The sequence below is a fragment of the Balearica regulorum genome, chromosome 1, assembly GCF_011004875.1.
Source record: "Balearica regulorum gibbericeps isolate bBalReg1 chromosome 1, bBalReg1.pri, whole genome shotgun sequence".
In the NCBI taxonomy this organism is placed as follows: Eukaryota; Metazoa; Chordata; class Aves; order Gruiformes; family Gruidae; genus Balearica; species Balearica regulorum.
In genome coordinates this window covers 25,468,081-25,483,621 of record NC_046184.1, presented here as the reverse complement: position 1 = coordinate 25,483,621, position 15,541 = coordinate 25,468,081, and the positions used below count along the sequence as shown (strand labels likewise).

Below are 15,541 nucleotides of genomic sequence, written 5' to 3'. Positions count from 1 at the left end.
AGAAGGAACTTTGTATCTGACTCTGTGAGAAGATCCTGCTGTTGCTGTTATTTAATTTCTACAGCGATGTATGGCAGCACTGGTAATTCTGGTAGCTCTTCCAGATACACGGCACTTTCAGCATTGACGCATGTTAACGTAACTGTAGCATCTGACAAGCACAGAAGAAATTCCTTGCTCAGTCCCATCTGAGAAATCCGGGACAGGGGTAGAGGGCAACAAACAGCTCCTCCTTTACAAGGGCTCTCTGCTCCGGGGTCCCATAGGCACCAGTCTTGTCTCCCTTTTATTCCATACTAAAGTGAAGCTGTTGTGATTGATGGGGGGTGAGCTACAGTGTTGTCAGGATGTTAATGCCCAGCTCTACAGCTGTTTTAGCAGATTTAAATACACTAACGCTCTTTCCTCACAGCATCCATGAGGGACTGGTAGAATGAGGCTGACCAGTTGTCATACAGGATGCGGATAATATGGCAACAATGCTGAATGGCAAGCAGGAACCAGAACATATAACCTTTCCTTTATGTAAAGATGACTCCATTTCTCCTATCAAAATTATTCACAATTTAAAAAAAAAAAAAAAAAAAGAAAAAAGTATTAATCTTGTCTGGGGTAAGGAGAGCTGTTAACACCTCTAACCTTGGATGTATACGAAATTATGGCTTTTGTCTGTCATGATGATTTCACAGCTTTGAATTGCCTCTGACCATTAGCTAGAAATTCACTTAACCTGAGATTAATCTTGAAAGACAGGAAATGAAAGGTAATGCTGTGCAGGCCTTCCGAGACATGTATTAATCCCAGCCTTTGACACAAACATGTTTTTATATAGCAAAATAACAAATGAGCTATGCTTATCTTCCTGTGAAGTCCCACGTCTGTAACGTTTACCTCAAGAAATCTAGGAAGGAGAAACACTTATCCATGCCCATCACTGACTTTCTCGACTTCACCTTGGAATAAAACTAGAGTGCCTCATTTCCACTCCATTTCAAAACGCAGTTACTCATGCACAGGAGTTCCTGAGCAAAACAGCATTTTTCATGAGGAAGACACAGAAGAACCCAGATTATGCAGGGGCTGCAGATCTTTTACAGGAGGGAAGGCAAAATACAGATTTCTGTTTATAAACCTGCAAACGGCCTATGGTCAAGCAACGTTGGAAATTCTCTCTCCTTCTCTAGCCATACAAAAGGAATAAATTAACTGCCGCTGCCTGGGGAAGCCTGAGCCCTCGTTTCTCCCAGCACTTCGAAACAGTCTGAAGAAACAAGGTGGAGTGAAGAATTGCCAGGCACCTGAGTAACCAGAGCCCACAGTCTTCTGCAGTGTCTTCAGGCCTCACATAGGTGTTTGATTTAAGATTGAGGTTACATACTCATTACAAGGTGGCCAGATTAGATTCTCCTTTCATTTCATCATATATTTACATTCTTATCATTTTGTCATGATCCGAAATACTTCTGTGACTCTTCCAGTATACCTGCAGTGCTTGAACAGTTTTAAACTGTTGAAAAGAGTTATAAAATGAAGATACTTAGCACCTTGCCAAGATAGTTGCAGTATCTTGTACTGTCACGCTTGCTGAGCAATAAGAAAAGTAAGTTGGACTTCTGCTTCTATTTATTTCACTCAAGCAGAGGCTCAAAGAAATGGCACACCTACGTAATTTCAGTGGTATCTTCGGGACGTCTTGCCTTTCGTTACATGTTGCAAAAGTTTACCTTTGGCAAGCAAGGAAAGAATAGGAACTAGCGATGCACTGCAGTCACCTGTTTTGGGAGGAATTTATCCCTGCTGAAGCCCGAATGACCCTTTCCTGGGCCTGGGGAGCCGGGCAGAGCTGGAGGGGAAGCGGCCAGAGGGACGGATCCTCAGGGAAACCCAGCCTGTCCCCCTCTCGCCGCAGGACCCTCTCCTCTCCTCTCCGCCCCCTTCCAGCCCGCCTCCCCTCTCACCCGGGGTCACTTCAGCTGGTCGCTCACCTCCCGCACCCCGCTACCTCCGCCACCCACGCCTGCCCCCGCCAAGCAGCGTGGAAGAGCGGGGAGCGGCTCCCCGTTTCCCCGAGGTCTCCGAAGCGGAGACCCCGCTCCACGGCCCCCCCCCCGCCCCGCGTGTCAGTGGGCTGCACTGAAGTCCCTCTGCCCAAATCACCAGCCGGGCTCAGGGCTGCTGCTTTTCCACGGGAGGGAAACGGCTCGTCCCCTCGGTTCCCCCAGGCTCCGTGAGGGGCTGAGCCCTGCCGGGGTGCCGCGGGAGTCCGGCTCAGCTGCAGATCCGACCTGTTGCTTTGCTTTTTACAAGTACAGTCGTCCGTTCAGAGGATTACTTCGGTAATCCGAGATGTGTGAAAGGAGAAAGACTCGCTTCCCCTCTCGGCCACCTTCAAAGGGGCGCGGCGGTGAGACAAGTGCCGCCGGCCTAAACTGTAAGGCCGGACCTGCTGGTGGCAAACACCCCTGCGAGGGGCGGCCCGGGGAGGGGGGCGGGAGCGGCGCCTGCGAACGGGCATCCCTCTCCTGGATGTAACGCCTTAGGCACGGTTATAACCATCGCGTCTCGCTCCTTCCCGTACAGCCAAAACCCAGGAAGGGCTCCAGGTGCTGCAAAACCTAGGCAAGAGCAGGGATGTCCCGCGGGACCAAATCACACGTTTGTGAGGGGTCCCATCCGGAGCGGTTCCACAGACGTGACCGCCAGGTCCCCCGAGAGCGGGACAAACCCCCACCGCCCGCCGGGCGCCCTGCGCTTCTCCCCGGGCCCCTCCGGCCCTGCCCCAGAGAAACACGCCCCCCCGCCCGGAAAGGGCCTCCGAGCCCGAGAGCAGGGTGAGCGGGTACCCCTGTTCCTCCCGGGGGCAGCACCCGTTTCTCACGCCTGTTTCGGTTACCCCGGGGGGGTGGGGGTGGTTTACAAACCCAGCCACCCCCTCCCGCCGCTCCTCAGGCGCCCACTGACGAGCAAGCTTCGCTTTCAAGGCTCGGCTTGGCAGAGTCTGCTGAGCAGCTAATAACATAACAACCCGGCTTTGATCAATCCGAACTAATTACCCCTCTTAATTAAAGTCTTTAGCGGTTGTTTCAGTGTTTTGGCAAGGAAGCGGGAGAGGTTTGCCGTTAGACAGCACCAGCGCCGCGCTCCCCGCCCGCCCGCCCGGCCGAGCCGCAGCCCCCGTCGCCGCAGTCACTCGTGTTCAAATATTTATTTCCACCAGATCAACGAATTTTTTTTTTTTTCTTCACGTGCAAGAATCAAACCGAAATTCAAATCAGTACATAGCGAACCAGCTCTGTCCATATAGATACGATATCTAGGGGGGGAGAGGGAGAAGAGGAAACCAAGAAGGGGGGGAAAACCAGCAGGCAGCGGAGACGGGGCAGGATCAACACAATGGAAATATATATACATCGAAATAATTAAAGTGGTGCAGCGTTCCCGACTCGGGTAATACAGATCCCAAATAAATACAGCAGAAATTGGCTTGTCGCTTTTTCTTTTTTTCAAACCATCTCTCCACCTGAGATGCAACGACAACCAAAAAAATAGAGTCTTTATAAAACGAACAAAAAATTAAAAAAAAAAAAAAAGAGGAAACAATCAGTCCAATAAACGTTAGTGGCGATATAGAGCATAATACACAAAACCGCTTAACAGGTGCATGCAAACAGGCGGGCGGGAGCTCTCACCGGCGGAGCGGCGCTCCCCGCTGGCGGCCGCCCCTCACGGCTGGAGCGGCGGCGGGCCCTGCAGCAGCGGCCCGGGCGGGGGCGGCTGGTCGGGCCCCCCCAGCTCGGCGGGGGGCCGGGGCAGTCCCAGGGCGCTGTCGTGCAGCTTGCGGACGTGTTTCTTGAGGTCAAAGTTCCTGCAGAAGCCTTTGCCGCAGGTGGGGCAAGTGAAGGGCTTCTTGTCGTTGTGGGTGTGCATGTGGAAGGTCAGGTTGTACACCTGGTGGAAAGCCTTGTTGCAGATATTGCACTTGAACTGCTTCTCCCCGCTGTGAGTCAGCTTGTGGTTTTTGTAATTGCCTGGGAACAAGACAGGAAGGGCAAAGGGACCCGGGGCTGAGAACTGGACGCTGCAAAGAGGAGAAAAAAAAAAAAAAAAAAAATCCCCAAACCCTGTCCCATTCCCACAGTTCGGCTTTAGCCGAAAATGACTGCCGATCTCTTAGCAAACATCCTCCTTCTCCCCATCATCCCCGCGGCTGTTCCTTTGACAGACGAGGAGGGAGTTATCGAACAAACCAAAATCACACCAATTGCAGAAACGAAACCCCTGGGTTTAGCCTTTCCAGCAACCCGGGGAGAAAAACTAACCAAACTCCCGCACTGGGAGGGGAAAAAAGGCGGCGACTTCGTTTGCCGAACTGTGCTGGAAGCTGCGCGTTGCGGTGCACGTAAAACGGGCGCTGCCCGCGGAAAGGCTTCCCCCGCGCTCCCCCGAAAACGAAAGCCCTGCCCCAGCCCGTGGGCCGTGCCATAGGAAACGTGCCGAGGCTAGCGATACTTAAAATCGACCTAAATCTCTAATAACAGAAATTAAAAGCAAAATCAACTCTCCCCCTCTCCCCGTCGCAAATTGTCCCGACGCTTGACCTCGCCTCGGGCAAGGGAGAGGACGCTGGAGACCGGTACCTTTCTGGTGAAATCCTTTGCCACAAAATTCACAGACAAAAGGTTTGTAGCCGGCGTGTATTCGCGTGTGTGTGTTCAGGGTCGAGCTCCGGTTAAAGGCTTTGCCGCACTGGTTGCACTTGTGTGGCTTTTCCTGGAGGGAAACAAACGCCAAGTCACGGCTTGTTGGTTGGTTTGCAGGGTTTGTGTGCCGGTTTGCAGGGCTGGTGTGCCGGTTTGCAGGGTTTGTGTGTTAGCTGGCTGCTCGCAGCTCCGGCACCCCGCCGTACCCCACCGCGCTTGGGGCAAACGAAATCGCCCGGCGGCTCTGGCTCAGCCGCCCCCCGCGCCGCGCCGCTGCCTCGGAGCGGCCGGACAACGCCGGGGACCCCAAAAAGCGTGAGCGAAGGGGTCTTGGGGCAGGAGGGAAGGAGGGAGGGAATTATGCACGGTAGCTCACCTGGGTGTGGATGATCTTGTGCCGGCAGAGCGTGCTCGCCTGTCTGAAGCCCTTCCCGCAAACTTTGCAAACAAAGGGTCTGGCTCCCGTGTGCACCGGCATATGGCGAGTTAAGTTATAATGTGCATTAAATACCTTGAGAGTGAAATCAGACAAAAAAAAAATAATAACAATAATAATCGCGATTAGAAGGCGAGAGCGCCGAGGGCAACCCGTCGTTTAAAAATAAAACAAGCAAGCGACCGACAACCCGGCGGACAGACGGACGGGGGTAGGAGGCAGGGGAAGCAGGGGGAAGGGAGGCGGGCTGCGGCTCTACTTGCCTTTCCACAAACTTCACACGTGAAAACTTTGGGCTTGCTGCTCGGGGAGCCGCGGCTGAACTCCGAGGTCTTGTAGGCGATTTTTTCCGAGAGGATCTGAGCACTTTCTTTCATGTAATGCTGCAGCTGAGCCTGCGATAAGTCCTTGAAGGCTACCCCCGCCGGGTACTTGTCCACGGCCGGCAGCACCAGCTTGTTCCGCTCCGCCAGGTAAGCCTTGGGCTGCGGGTGCAAGGGAGAGCTGAGGAAATAAGAAGCCACCGGGTGGATGTTGACACTGGAGGACGGGTGACAAGGGCTGTCGCCTCGGTTGAAATAGCACAGGGCTCCCATGGCGTGGAAGGAGGAGTGATTGACCACTCGGGGTCTTACCAGTTTGTACTGCTGCAAGGGCAGGGCATCGCGGGGGAAATCTCCTTTCAAGCTCAGGGCACAGTTCAAGAGATCGCCGCAGCTAAAGGAGGGCGAGGAAGAGGAGTCTAAATGAGCCTTCCTGGGTTCCGCTCCGGCCACCGCCGCTTTGGGCAGGGGGTCGTACGCCACCGGGACAAAGGGGATCATGCAGGGGATGGAGGAGTTGAGGTGCAGCGGGTGCTTGGGGTCGCCTTTGGCCACGGAGCCGTGGAGGAGCTGCGGGACGGGGATGGAGCGGGGCTCTGGCGTCCGCGCCATGATGCGCTCAATGGAGAAGGCGAGGGGCTTGGGCGTGCTGATCATGTTGCTCCTGGCAGACAGGCTTTCTCTGGCCGAAGGAGTCGCTAGGATTTTGGTCGCCGTGTGGTGGCCACTATTGTCCATGGCTGGGTTGCATTTGTTCGCCCGGTTTGAGCCGCTTTGGTAGACGCCTCTTTTTTTTTTTTTTTTTTTTTTTCCCCTTTCTTTTTTTCTCCTCTCCTCTCTCTCTTTCACTCTCTCTGCCCCTTTTCTTGTCACTGATCTGCAAGGAGGGAGACCAGCATCGCCGCCGCCACCATCACCACAGCCTCCGCCGGCGGAACCAGCCTTCTCAGTCCAGTGGACTCATGCCAGCCCATCACAGTTTACTTTGGCGCACCAATGACTCGGGACAATCGCTACTTATTTCTATCAATAGAAAGTGTTGTGTCAATAACGCAGCCAAGATCTCGCCAATCGTTAACTTCCAAGAGGAGAAGGTAAACTAGATAATTGCTCAATTCGCTTCCAACAGTCAACAGGAAAAGTTTTTTCCCCCCCAGTAAGCGGCTACTTTTCATTGGCGCCCGCGCCTCCCCCGCCCAGGGAAGGAGGCGTCTCTCCCTCCTTCTTGCCTCTCTCCCCTCTGCCTCCCTCTCCCTCTCTCTCTCTTTTTTATTATTATCATTTGCAATCTGCTTAACCAGGCTTTAGAGGCCAAGCAAATCCGAGATCAATTTTCTTGTTTGGCTTTAAGTGACATCATCTAAAATCATTGTCCAAGTGCTAAATAGGGATGTGAAACCCAATTCAAGGGCAAGCGCCGGGGTATTTGTCAAACGAGGTGCTGCAGAAGAAGCGTCTGGAGGGGAAGCTGTTTGTTTCCTTGCCACTTTCCAGCCCGAGCTCTCTTTGTGCGTGGGTGTGTGTGTGTGTCTGAGGGAGGGAGATGGCTGCTCTGCTCCTGGGACTGCTCCTGGTCTGCTCACTGCTTTAAAGAACAAGGTCAGGTGGCAGTGAGCTTTTGGAAAACACAGTAAACAAAACGAGCGGGGAACTTGCGACAAACAGACGGCGAGAGCAACGCTCGGGGATGCAGGAACCACCCGGGCCAAATCCAACGAGTGCTTGTGAGCGACAGGATGAATCAAAACCTGGGGCTGGGGAAGAGAAGGAAAAGGAGGTAGGAAGAGGGAGTGCCTTTTAAATCTGAAGCTCTCTCTCTATATATAAAGTAACCTGCATATACACTAGGTATAGCATCTCTGTTCTTAAAGAATACAGGCACAACACGAGTACCTAAAACTCAGGATCGGTACAGATCCACGAAGAAATATACAGCACACACACTGCTTATAGGTATATGTGCACCTAAGCAGAGCTCGGCGGCCCTGTTCTGGACAGGTAGCTCCAGCGCCCCAGGTGTTTGTACTTACAGCGAAACGGGGTGTCGGGGAAAGGAGAGGGACAGCGGTGGGTAAGGGGCTTTCTGTATTCACCCCCTGGCCCACCACCCGACAGTTCGGGATCAGAACAAGCTCCCGTTCCTCCCGACGGCCTGGGATTCACTTGGCTGGTAACTGAGAAGTTGCTAGCGAAATCCCCGGGAGCAGCCAAGTGTCCCCGTCCCCAGGAGCGGGCGGCCGGCGGGGCACCGCGGGGCAGATCCCAGCCGCCTGCACCCGGCGGAGGAGCCCACGGGGCGGCCTAGAATCCCGGGGCCCAGAACTGCCCTTCTCCGAGGCCGGGGGAGGGAGGAAGGACGTCCTGGGTCTCGCTGGTGGACAGAAGCCTCCAGCGAGGCAGGGAGGCCCGGCCCCCGCTGCTCGGGTACCAGCTGGGGAGCCTGCAAAAGGCTGCGTGTCCCTCCACCCCCCTGGCCCAGGACAACCCGCTTGAGGGGAAGCGGGAGCAGGGAGGAAGAGCTGGGGCCCCGAGGAGGGAGGGATGGAGGAAGGCATCCTTGCCTTTGGCGCTGTGACCGGGCCGATGCCGCCCTGGGTCACCGCGGCCCCGTTTGAGGAAGACAAGGCAGCGGCTGTTGCACGGCGGTACCTTCGCAGCCGGGCGCTGCCGTTGCAAACATCGGGGAGCTGCGGGGGACGGAGGAAGAGACGTCCCGCGTCTCCGGGACAGGCCTCCGACGACGGACCGTGGCCCGGGCATCCCTCGCTGCGGAGGATGCGCCCGGAACGTCCTGCGACCTCCATGTCCCTCCCGCCCCCTCGGTGTCCCGGAGGCAGGCGACAGGAGCTGGGACTGACCCCGGGGGGGTGCCTGGATGGGCACAGCCATGCGGACAAGCGTGGGGCCGAGGAAGGACCCGAGCCGTGCCGTGCGGGGTCCCCGGCTGCGATGCTCCGCTCCGGCCCCGCTCCCTGCTTTCCCTTGGCCGGGGAGGGAAGCCGCAGGCTCGGGCGCAGCTGCCGCCTCTCCCCCGCCCCGGCAGATGGGTCGCGGCGTTAAGACTGTAATTGCTGCCCCGGATCGGGTTGCCTCAGCCGCCCGCCTCTTACCTGCTGCTTCCCGCACCGGCACCGCCAGCCCCGGCTCGGCCGGTGTCGCTGACCCGGGGCGGGGGGACGACACGACTTTGGGGGACCCGAGGGGGGGCCGGAGCCGTGTCCCCCCAGCGCCGTGCGGGGCAGCTGCCCCGGGCTACCCGCTTCCTCGGGGTTGTCGGTGTCTCTCGCTTATTTTGTGTCTGCCAGAGGAGAGTTTCCTCCTTCAGAGCAATTTACATTTAATTCAATCTAGGCAAATTTCCTCTTGATTGGTACTGAAGAAGGGAATTATTGTTGAGTGGGTTTTAGAGGCTTCAAATCCCATATACTTAATATGTTAACAGCTTGCTCTTAACTGGTCTTTTTGGGATTGACTTTTTGACATGTGTTTGAAAGTAAAATATGTAGTGTCATTTGAGCAGGGTAAATATCCCAAAGCAGCAATTACAGCCCTGCCATTACAATTATACTGGCCTCCTCAATACTGAGATACACTCTTGGAGAAGCGGGAGCTTTATTATTCCTTACTTCTTTACGGATATGCCTCCTTTTCTTTCCGTACCTCACACCAAAAGTTATGTTCGTGCCTAATTATTAAATAGCGATCTAAAAGCCGTATTTTTCTTTTTTTCTTTTTTTTTTTTAAATTATTTTTCTTTTTTGGGAAGTCATTCTGTTCCGTCTCAGAGATGGAGCCTCGCTAGTGCTGGAGTTGATGCAATACAGACTTACTAAAACCAATGTCGATATATATATTTTTTTAGACCTATCCCGAGCTTTGTTTTGCGCTCGGACCGCATCTTTTTAGCGATGTTACACATCTGCCGAGCTGCAAATATCTTGCAGTCGTGCCAGTGCAGGGAGGTTTTTCCCGAGGCAGAGAGATTTACAGGCTCTGAGGGTGGAGAAAAGTAACCTCTTGGCTGGTTTCTTTTTGCAGGGGGCTCGGCGGGCTGGAGGCTGGACCAGCCTCCCCGGGTCTGGACCTCTCTCCAGGCTGGCGGAGAGAGAAGGGGCCGGCGGGGGAAGGAGCGGGCCCGCCGGCCTCCCAGAGTTACAAACCGTCGGAGGAATTAAGGGCAAAAGTTTTGCCTCGAGTTGATTTCGTGTTCTGCCCGGGAAAGCTGCTGTTCTCTTTTTCCCCGTAATCGGTTTTGTGTTTCATTCGCTCCTAAGCTATGTTCTTGATATTGCTCACTTGCATTATTATCATAACGTATCTCTACATGCACTCAAAATCCGAGTCACCGGCGAATTCATCTCGTCGTCAGGATTACTCCAATCCGATCCCAGAGGCGATTAGAGGGAGGTAAAATACCGCCTAAAGCCTAATCTTTAATTTCTTCCTCCTTAATAAAATGAATAATTCCATTGCGTTTTTAAGTAAAAAATGAATTGAAAAGGATAATAACTCCGCTAACCTTCTGTTGCGTGTATTAATCTTTTCCTGGAAGTGTTTTACCGCAGCCCTCCTGCCCGAGCAGGCTCCCTCTCGCAGCGAGCTCCCTGCTCCCGCCGGCTGGGGAAGGGAAGGTACCGACCAGCCGGGCTCCGGGGCCGTTCGTCTGGGCGAGCTTAACGTGGAGAGACTCGGGAGGTTACGGCAAATACTTCTGGCCGCGGCACCAGCGGACCCGACGGAGCTCGGTCAGATCCTGATTACTGTTGTTGTTATTGTAATAATCATCATTAATAGTGCCACCATCGAGATTCGCTGCAAAAGCTGGGGTTTGCTAAATACCAGTCCTCGCAGTCCGCTCCTGAGCCGCCGCCTTTGTGAAGAGGCGATTTACCCCGGACAGGGGACAAGAGCTGCCTCCGCTCCCAGCTCCGCCGCCGGCCCCGCGTCCCGGGGGCGCCTGGAGCCGCGCCGCCCGCCAGCCGGCAGACCCCGCCGCAGCGAAGCGCCTTGACCGTGGCTTGTTAAAACTCGGGATTAGCCCCTGGCTGTTGGGCTCGCGGTTCATTCCCACTCGGGACCTGCTTGTTTGTTGTCTTTTGAAGGGAAAACAAAATATAAACGGGGGAAAGAGTCAAAGCGAGGCGAAGCGGACCCCGGGATTACCGGGACGGTGGGCCAGCCGCGGTTCCCGTGTATCCGCCGGCGTTGCGGGAGATCCAGCACCGCCGTCCTTTTCGGTGGGAACCTGCCGCTGCCGGCCCGGCTGCTGGGACGGGGGATGGGGATCCCCGGCCGGCCCGGCCCCGGCGAGGCGAGGCGAGGGCGGCAGCAGAGCCCGGGCACACCGGGCAGCACCCTCGGGCTCTGCTGCTTCAAGAGCGCGGGCAAAGGCGCTTGGGCTTTCTCGGGTTGTTTTAAGTTGTAACACTTCGGCGTTTTCTCCACTGACATTTTCTCCGGGGAAAATATATATATATATGTGTGTGTGTGTGTGTATTTATCTTCTGAGACTATGTATAGTCTCCCCATACAGTGAGTGCGTGTTAGCATCCCTCCGTATCGGTTCCACAGCAAGGAAAAGCATAAAGTATTGCTATTTTTAATCGAATCCATCACAAAAGAAAAACAGTTGACACTGACCCGCCAAACGCAAGTGTTCCCGGAGGTAAAACAAAGTTTGACAGTACAGTACGTCTCGTACAGACCCCCCTAAACCGAAAACCAAACGGGTGCAAATTAAGCCTTTTCACGTATAAAGCCTTTAATCACATATAATCGAAATTACAAGTGACCCTCTAAAGCAGCGCTCCCGGCCCTCCCGTAATTCATGCAAGCGATTTGTCTAAGTGTGCCAGCTACGAACGTGAACTGCAGCAATCACGTCTAATCTAATCAGTCCGCCAGTGAGGGGACCCAGCGGTGTCATCAGCTCCAAAGGGCCCTTGGTGAAAGTGGCTGGGAGGGGCCAGCGGCAGCTGGAGCCATGAATGACACTTTCTCATTTGTTCCTTTCCCAGTTCAACAAATGTTTAGCCCCGTTGCTGCTAAATGAACGCCTTGCGCTCTTTGGCTCGGGGAAGCTATTTATTTTTAAGATTCCTGAATAGGATCAGGAGCAATTAACTTATTTTTGTTTCTATTTTCTCCCAGTGTATTGGGAGCTAACCTGGAGCAAAGCAAAGAGCTGGTCGGCTGCGTGGGCGCCTGTGTGCTGCATTCCCGGCATCTGGGTACAGGGGGCTCGCCGTGACGGCGGGGACGAGGTGTCCGCCATCAACAGGCTGCCGGCCACGGAACCGGGACAAAACCCCGCTCTCTTGCGGCGAGGTCCATTTCGGTGTTCGGCAGCCGAGAGGGAGGGAGAAGCCAAGTGAAAAACATGAAAATAAGAACAAAAGCAGGAGCCATACCCCGTCGCGGCGGCTGATGGACGGCGCCCGGAGAGGGGTCCCCGCCACCCCCGGCTGCTCTCCCGGCACCCCTACCCGGACACGGACACGGGGGGACAACAGAGCAGCCCTCGGCATTGGGGGGAGGTTTGGGGGGGGCGGGGGGGGGGGGGCAGACGACACACGACAGTATTCCCCCTGAGGTCAAAAACTTAAACTTTGGTTGTTTTTTGTTTCTTTGTTTGTTTTGGAGGGGGAGTGTCGTTTGGCGTTTTTGTGTCGCTATTAAAACGCGCCTGTGCCGGTGGGAGCCCGGCCGGGCCGGGGGCTGCGCTGGGCATCCCGGGCCAGCCGAGGTGTCTCTGCGGGTCCCACGGGGGTCCCAGGTTCCGTCCCTTCCCAGTCCAGCTTCCCCTCTGCAAGAGGACTCTCCCGTGGCTGCCTTGAGGCTCCCGCCGTCTCCTGCGCGCTCGTTAGCGGTTAGTCAAACGTTTGATTCAAACCCCTTGGACAGATGCGTAACAGGTACTCTCTGTGCAGGAGGGCTCACCAGCAACCCACCTCAAAGCCTTACACCCCCTCCCTGACACCCCGCGCTCATTGTCACGTCCCTCGTGGACCCGCACTTGCTGCCCACGCAGAGGTGCCCCGACCGCCCTCCGCGCCGAGGGCTGGTGTGCCCCAGGAGGAGCTCTGGCCCCCCACAAGCCTGGAAACACCCGGGGCCTGACCCGAGATCAACCCGGGACCCCAGGAAGCGTTGAGTGGGTGCTGCGTCCCCGGGGCCAAGGAGGGAGGCCGCTCCTGTGGGAGCCTTTTATGAGCACCCGCCCCCCGGGAGCCGCTCGCCCCCCCCCCCCCCCCGGTATAGCGCTCCCTCCAAAGCTGCACCGGCTCCCGCAACGGAGGCTGCCCGCTCTCTGCTCGGGATCGGATTTAAAGCGCGGGCTGGCTCTACAGCCACGAGGGTCACCGCCGGGGAACCGCCGGTGCGGGCGCAAACGGCGCCAAGCGGGTGTCGCGCCGCCCCCCGCAGGCGGGACCGGCTGTGGCGGGGCCGTGGCGGGCAGCGGCAGCCGCAGGACGGTGCAGCGGGGAGCTGCGGGGTCCTGCAGGGGCCTGGACGGGGGTGGGGGGGCTCGGTCCTCCAAACCCTGCCGCTCCGGCGGTGCCCCCGGCCTCTGCCTTGCCCTTCGGGGAGGGGGGAAGGAATAGCCGAGGGGTGCGAGCTCTTGGCCCCGGGCACCCCCTGCCCCGACGGCGGGAGAGAGCTGGCAGGGGCAGCGCCGCGCTCCCGCCCCGGCCCCGAACATCGCCCGCAGCGCGGGGCGAGCACCCGGTCGTGACTTTTCCCGGTTCGGCTTCAACACGCCCCTTTTATGCCACAAAGATACAGGGGGGGTGAATTAAACGAGACCCCTCCCGCCCCCTTGCTAAGGGCTCCCTGCACTCCGCGCCCGCTTGGGAAAAGCGGAGGCCGCGGTGGGGGCGGCGGCTGGGGCAGGGCCCCCCGCGCAGCCCCGGGGCGAGCGGCGGGAGAGCCGCCGGCTGCCGCCCACGAAGATGTACAGCGAGAGGCGATGCTCGCCTCTCCCGGACGGGCAGACACCTCTAGGAGTGTGCTGAGGTTTTAAACACGTAAATTAAAATGTAAAGGCGGACCTTGCTTCCGTGCCAGCGGGGTTTTGCCGCGGCTGCTGGCGGCGACGGTGCCCGACTTCGAAGCTGTCACACAGATACTCACTGGCCTTCTCAAGCTTGGCGTTTGTTCACGATTTCACAAATTTAGTTACTAATAAAATATGTGAATTAATGAGAAATGGAATGACCTTTGGAGCGCTGTCATTTCTGTACCTGCCTTCCTGTGATGTCTGCTGTGCTGCCTTTCTAATAATAATTCATCACATACTTTGTGTCTGAGTTAATTTCTCTGAAATCACAAACATCTTGTAACTTCTTCATGGTTACATTATCTTTAGGTTTTTTTTTTTTACTATTTCCTTACTCGATCTTACTGACAGACGTGTCTTGCAAGTACTGCATGCAGATGAAATTGTATAGCAAAGCACTCGACATATGGGGTGTACATGTATCATGCTTCATGAAATGTGAGTAACTCAGACTCACTTCAAGCCACAAAAAATCATGGATATTTTGTTTTGTTTTGTTTTGTTTTTAATTGTGTCAGGGCATAGAAAGAGTTGATGGCTCCCTAAGGGACAGGGCTGGTCCCACCACACCCAGCCAGGGAGCAGGGCAGGCTGGGGCAGGCAGAGGTGGTGGCAACCCAGAGTCCAGATCACTGACACGTTTGTGATGATCAGGAAGGTCTGAAGTCAATTCATGGGTCAGGGTCTGGATCGACAGGACCCATAAGCAAGCAAAGGTGGGGCTGTAGCTGAGTGAGAATCCAGCGCTCCTACTCCATCGCTGGGGCAGAGACTGGCAGCCCTGGATTGAGCTGAGGCCGAGTCCCTGGGCAGAGGCTGTGGGTGGGGGTCCCAGGTGGGGCCCATCAGGACCATGATGGCCTATGAGTCCTCTTGAGTCTCTGGCAGGTGAAATTACTATAATCGACTCTGGCCAAATTGTTAGGGAGAGTTGTTTGCCTTACTAGGAAACCATTCTCAGTGTGGTGACTGCCACATAACCACAGGGTCTTAGGAATGTAAAAATGGTGGGGTGAGGGCAAGCAGGGGGATCTTTGCAGAGACAAAGGTCCCCTTGGGCCTGACTGGCACTGACCTCTCTGCCTCACTGGGTTTGGGAGCTGGGTGTTATGTTGGGCAGCCTGGCTTCCTCTGTACCCCGCTGCCTGCCGCAGCCAGACTGGGGCTGAGGCTGCAGCTCCAGGTGCGGCAGGCTGCCTCTTACCCAGCCTGGGTTTCAACCAGAGCCCCACCTGGCCCTTCAAACACTGTCAACTTCCATGCACCGGCACGACTAGGAGAAGAGATGGGAAAAGGATATGCAATTCTTTTACTGCTATCAAAACCTAAACCAGCAAACCCATCTGGGAGGCTGGGAATGGTGGAAAATACTGCTGAGGCTCCCTGTGCTCCCTCCAGCCCAGCAGAGCTGGCAACGTGAATACAAAGCAATGTAGGGGAGCACCCTGTGTTCGCCTTTCCCGCCTCTCTGGCCGCCCTGCCCTGCAGCAGCCCCCTCTCACCCTGCTGCTCCCCAAAACACACATTGCATTGCAGCTGCACACAGCCTGCACCCCTGCCCTCCCAGTCTCCCCAGGCACCTGGGGGTGAGCACTCACTTGGGGCATGAAGAGCTGAGAATGGTTTTCCTCACCAGCTCCCATTTCTTCCTTTTCACGGAATTCACCTCAACTCATGTGCAGATGAGGAGGCTGGTTGGTTTGCCACAGGGAAAAAAATGCCGCTTTGGGTTTCTCCCTAGACAGGCAGGAAGAAGCATAATTTGCCCTTCCTTGCTTGGCCAAGCTTCCAAGTGTGTTGAAAAACCCTCTCCTTACAGCTCTCATTCGCAGCTCCTGCAGCCCCACATGCTCACGACAGACCTCTGAAGTTCTACGGGCTGTTCTTGCAGGGAAACTTCACACCGGCCTTGTAAATTCCCGACAGTCCATCAGTGAAGCCCTTCAAGTATAACACTGTGGCTTAATAAGCACCTCAGCAACCTTCCTTACTTCTTTGAGTATCATCTGTGTTTTTTCTGATT

At 55.7% G+C, this 15,541-nt stretch overlaps 1 protein-coding gene across 2 annotated transcripts; it reads right to left on the bottom strand.

Annotated features, from left to right (window-relative positions):
• Positions 1–3,450: 3,450 nt before the first annotated feature.
• On the bottom strand, positions 3,451–6,197 carry FEZF1 (FEZ family zinc finger 1). Of its 2 annotated transcripts, XM_075742844.1 has the most exons (5): positions 5,772–6,197; positions 5,400–5,621; positions 5,077–5,211; positions 4,638–4,770; positions 3,451–4,028 (listed from the first exon to the last, which is right to left on the bottom strand). In XM_075742844.1, the coding sequence occupies exons 1-5, from the start codon at positions 6,195–6,197 to the stop codon at positions 3,724–3,726; spliced, it is 1,221 nt and encodes a 406-aa protein (XP_075598959.1). In that variant the 3' UTR covers positions 3,451–3,723. The 2 variants fall into 2 exon arrangements, with proteins under 2 accessions (XP_075598959.1, XP_075598958.1); XM_075742843.1 differs by having other exon boundaries at positions 5,400–6,197.
• Positions 6,198–15,541: the final 9,344 nt, after the last annotated feature.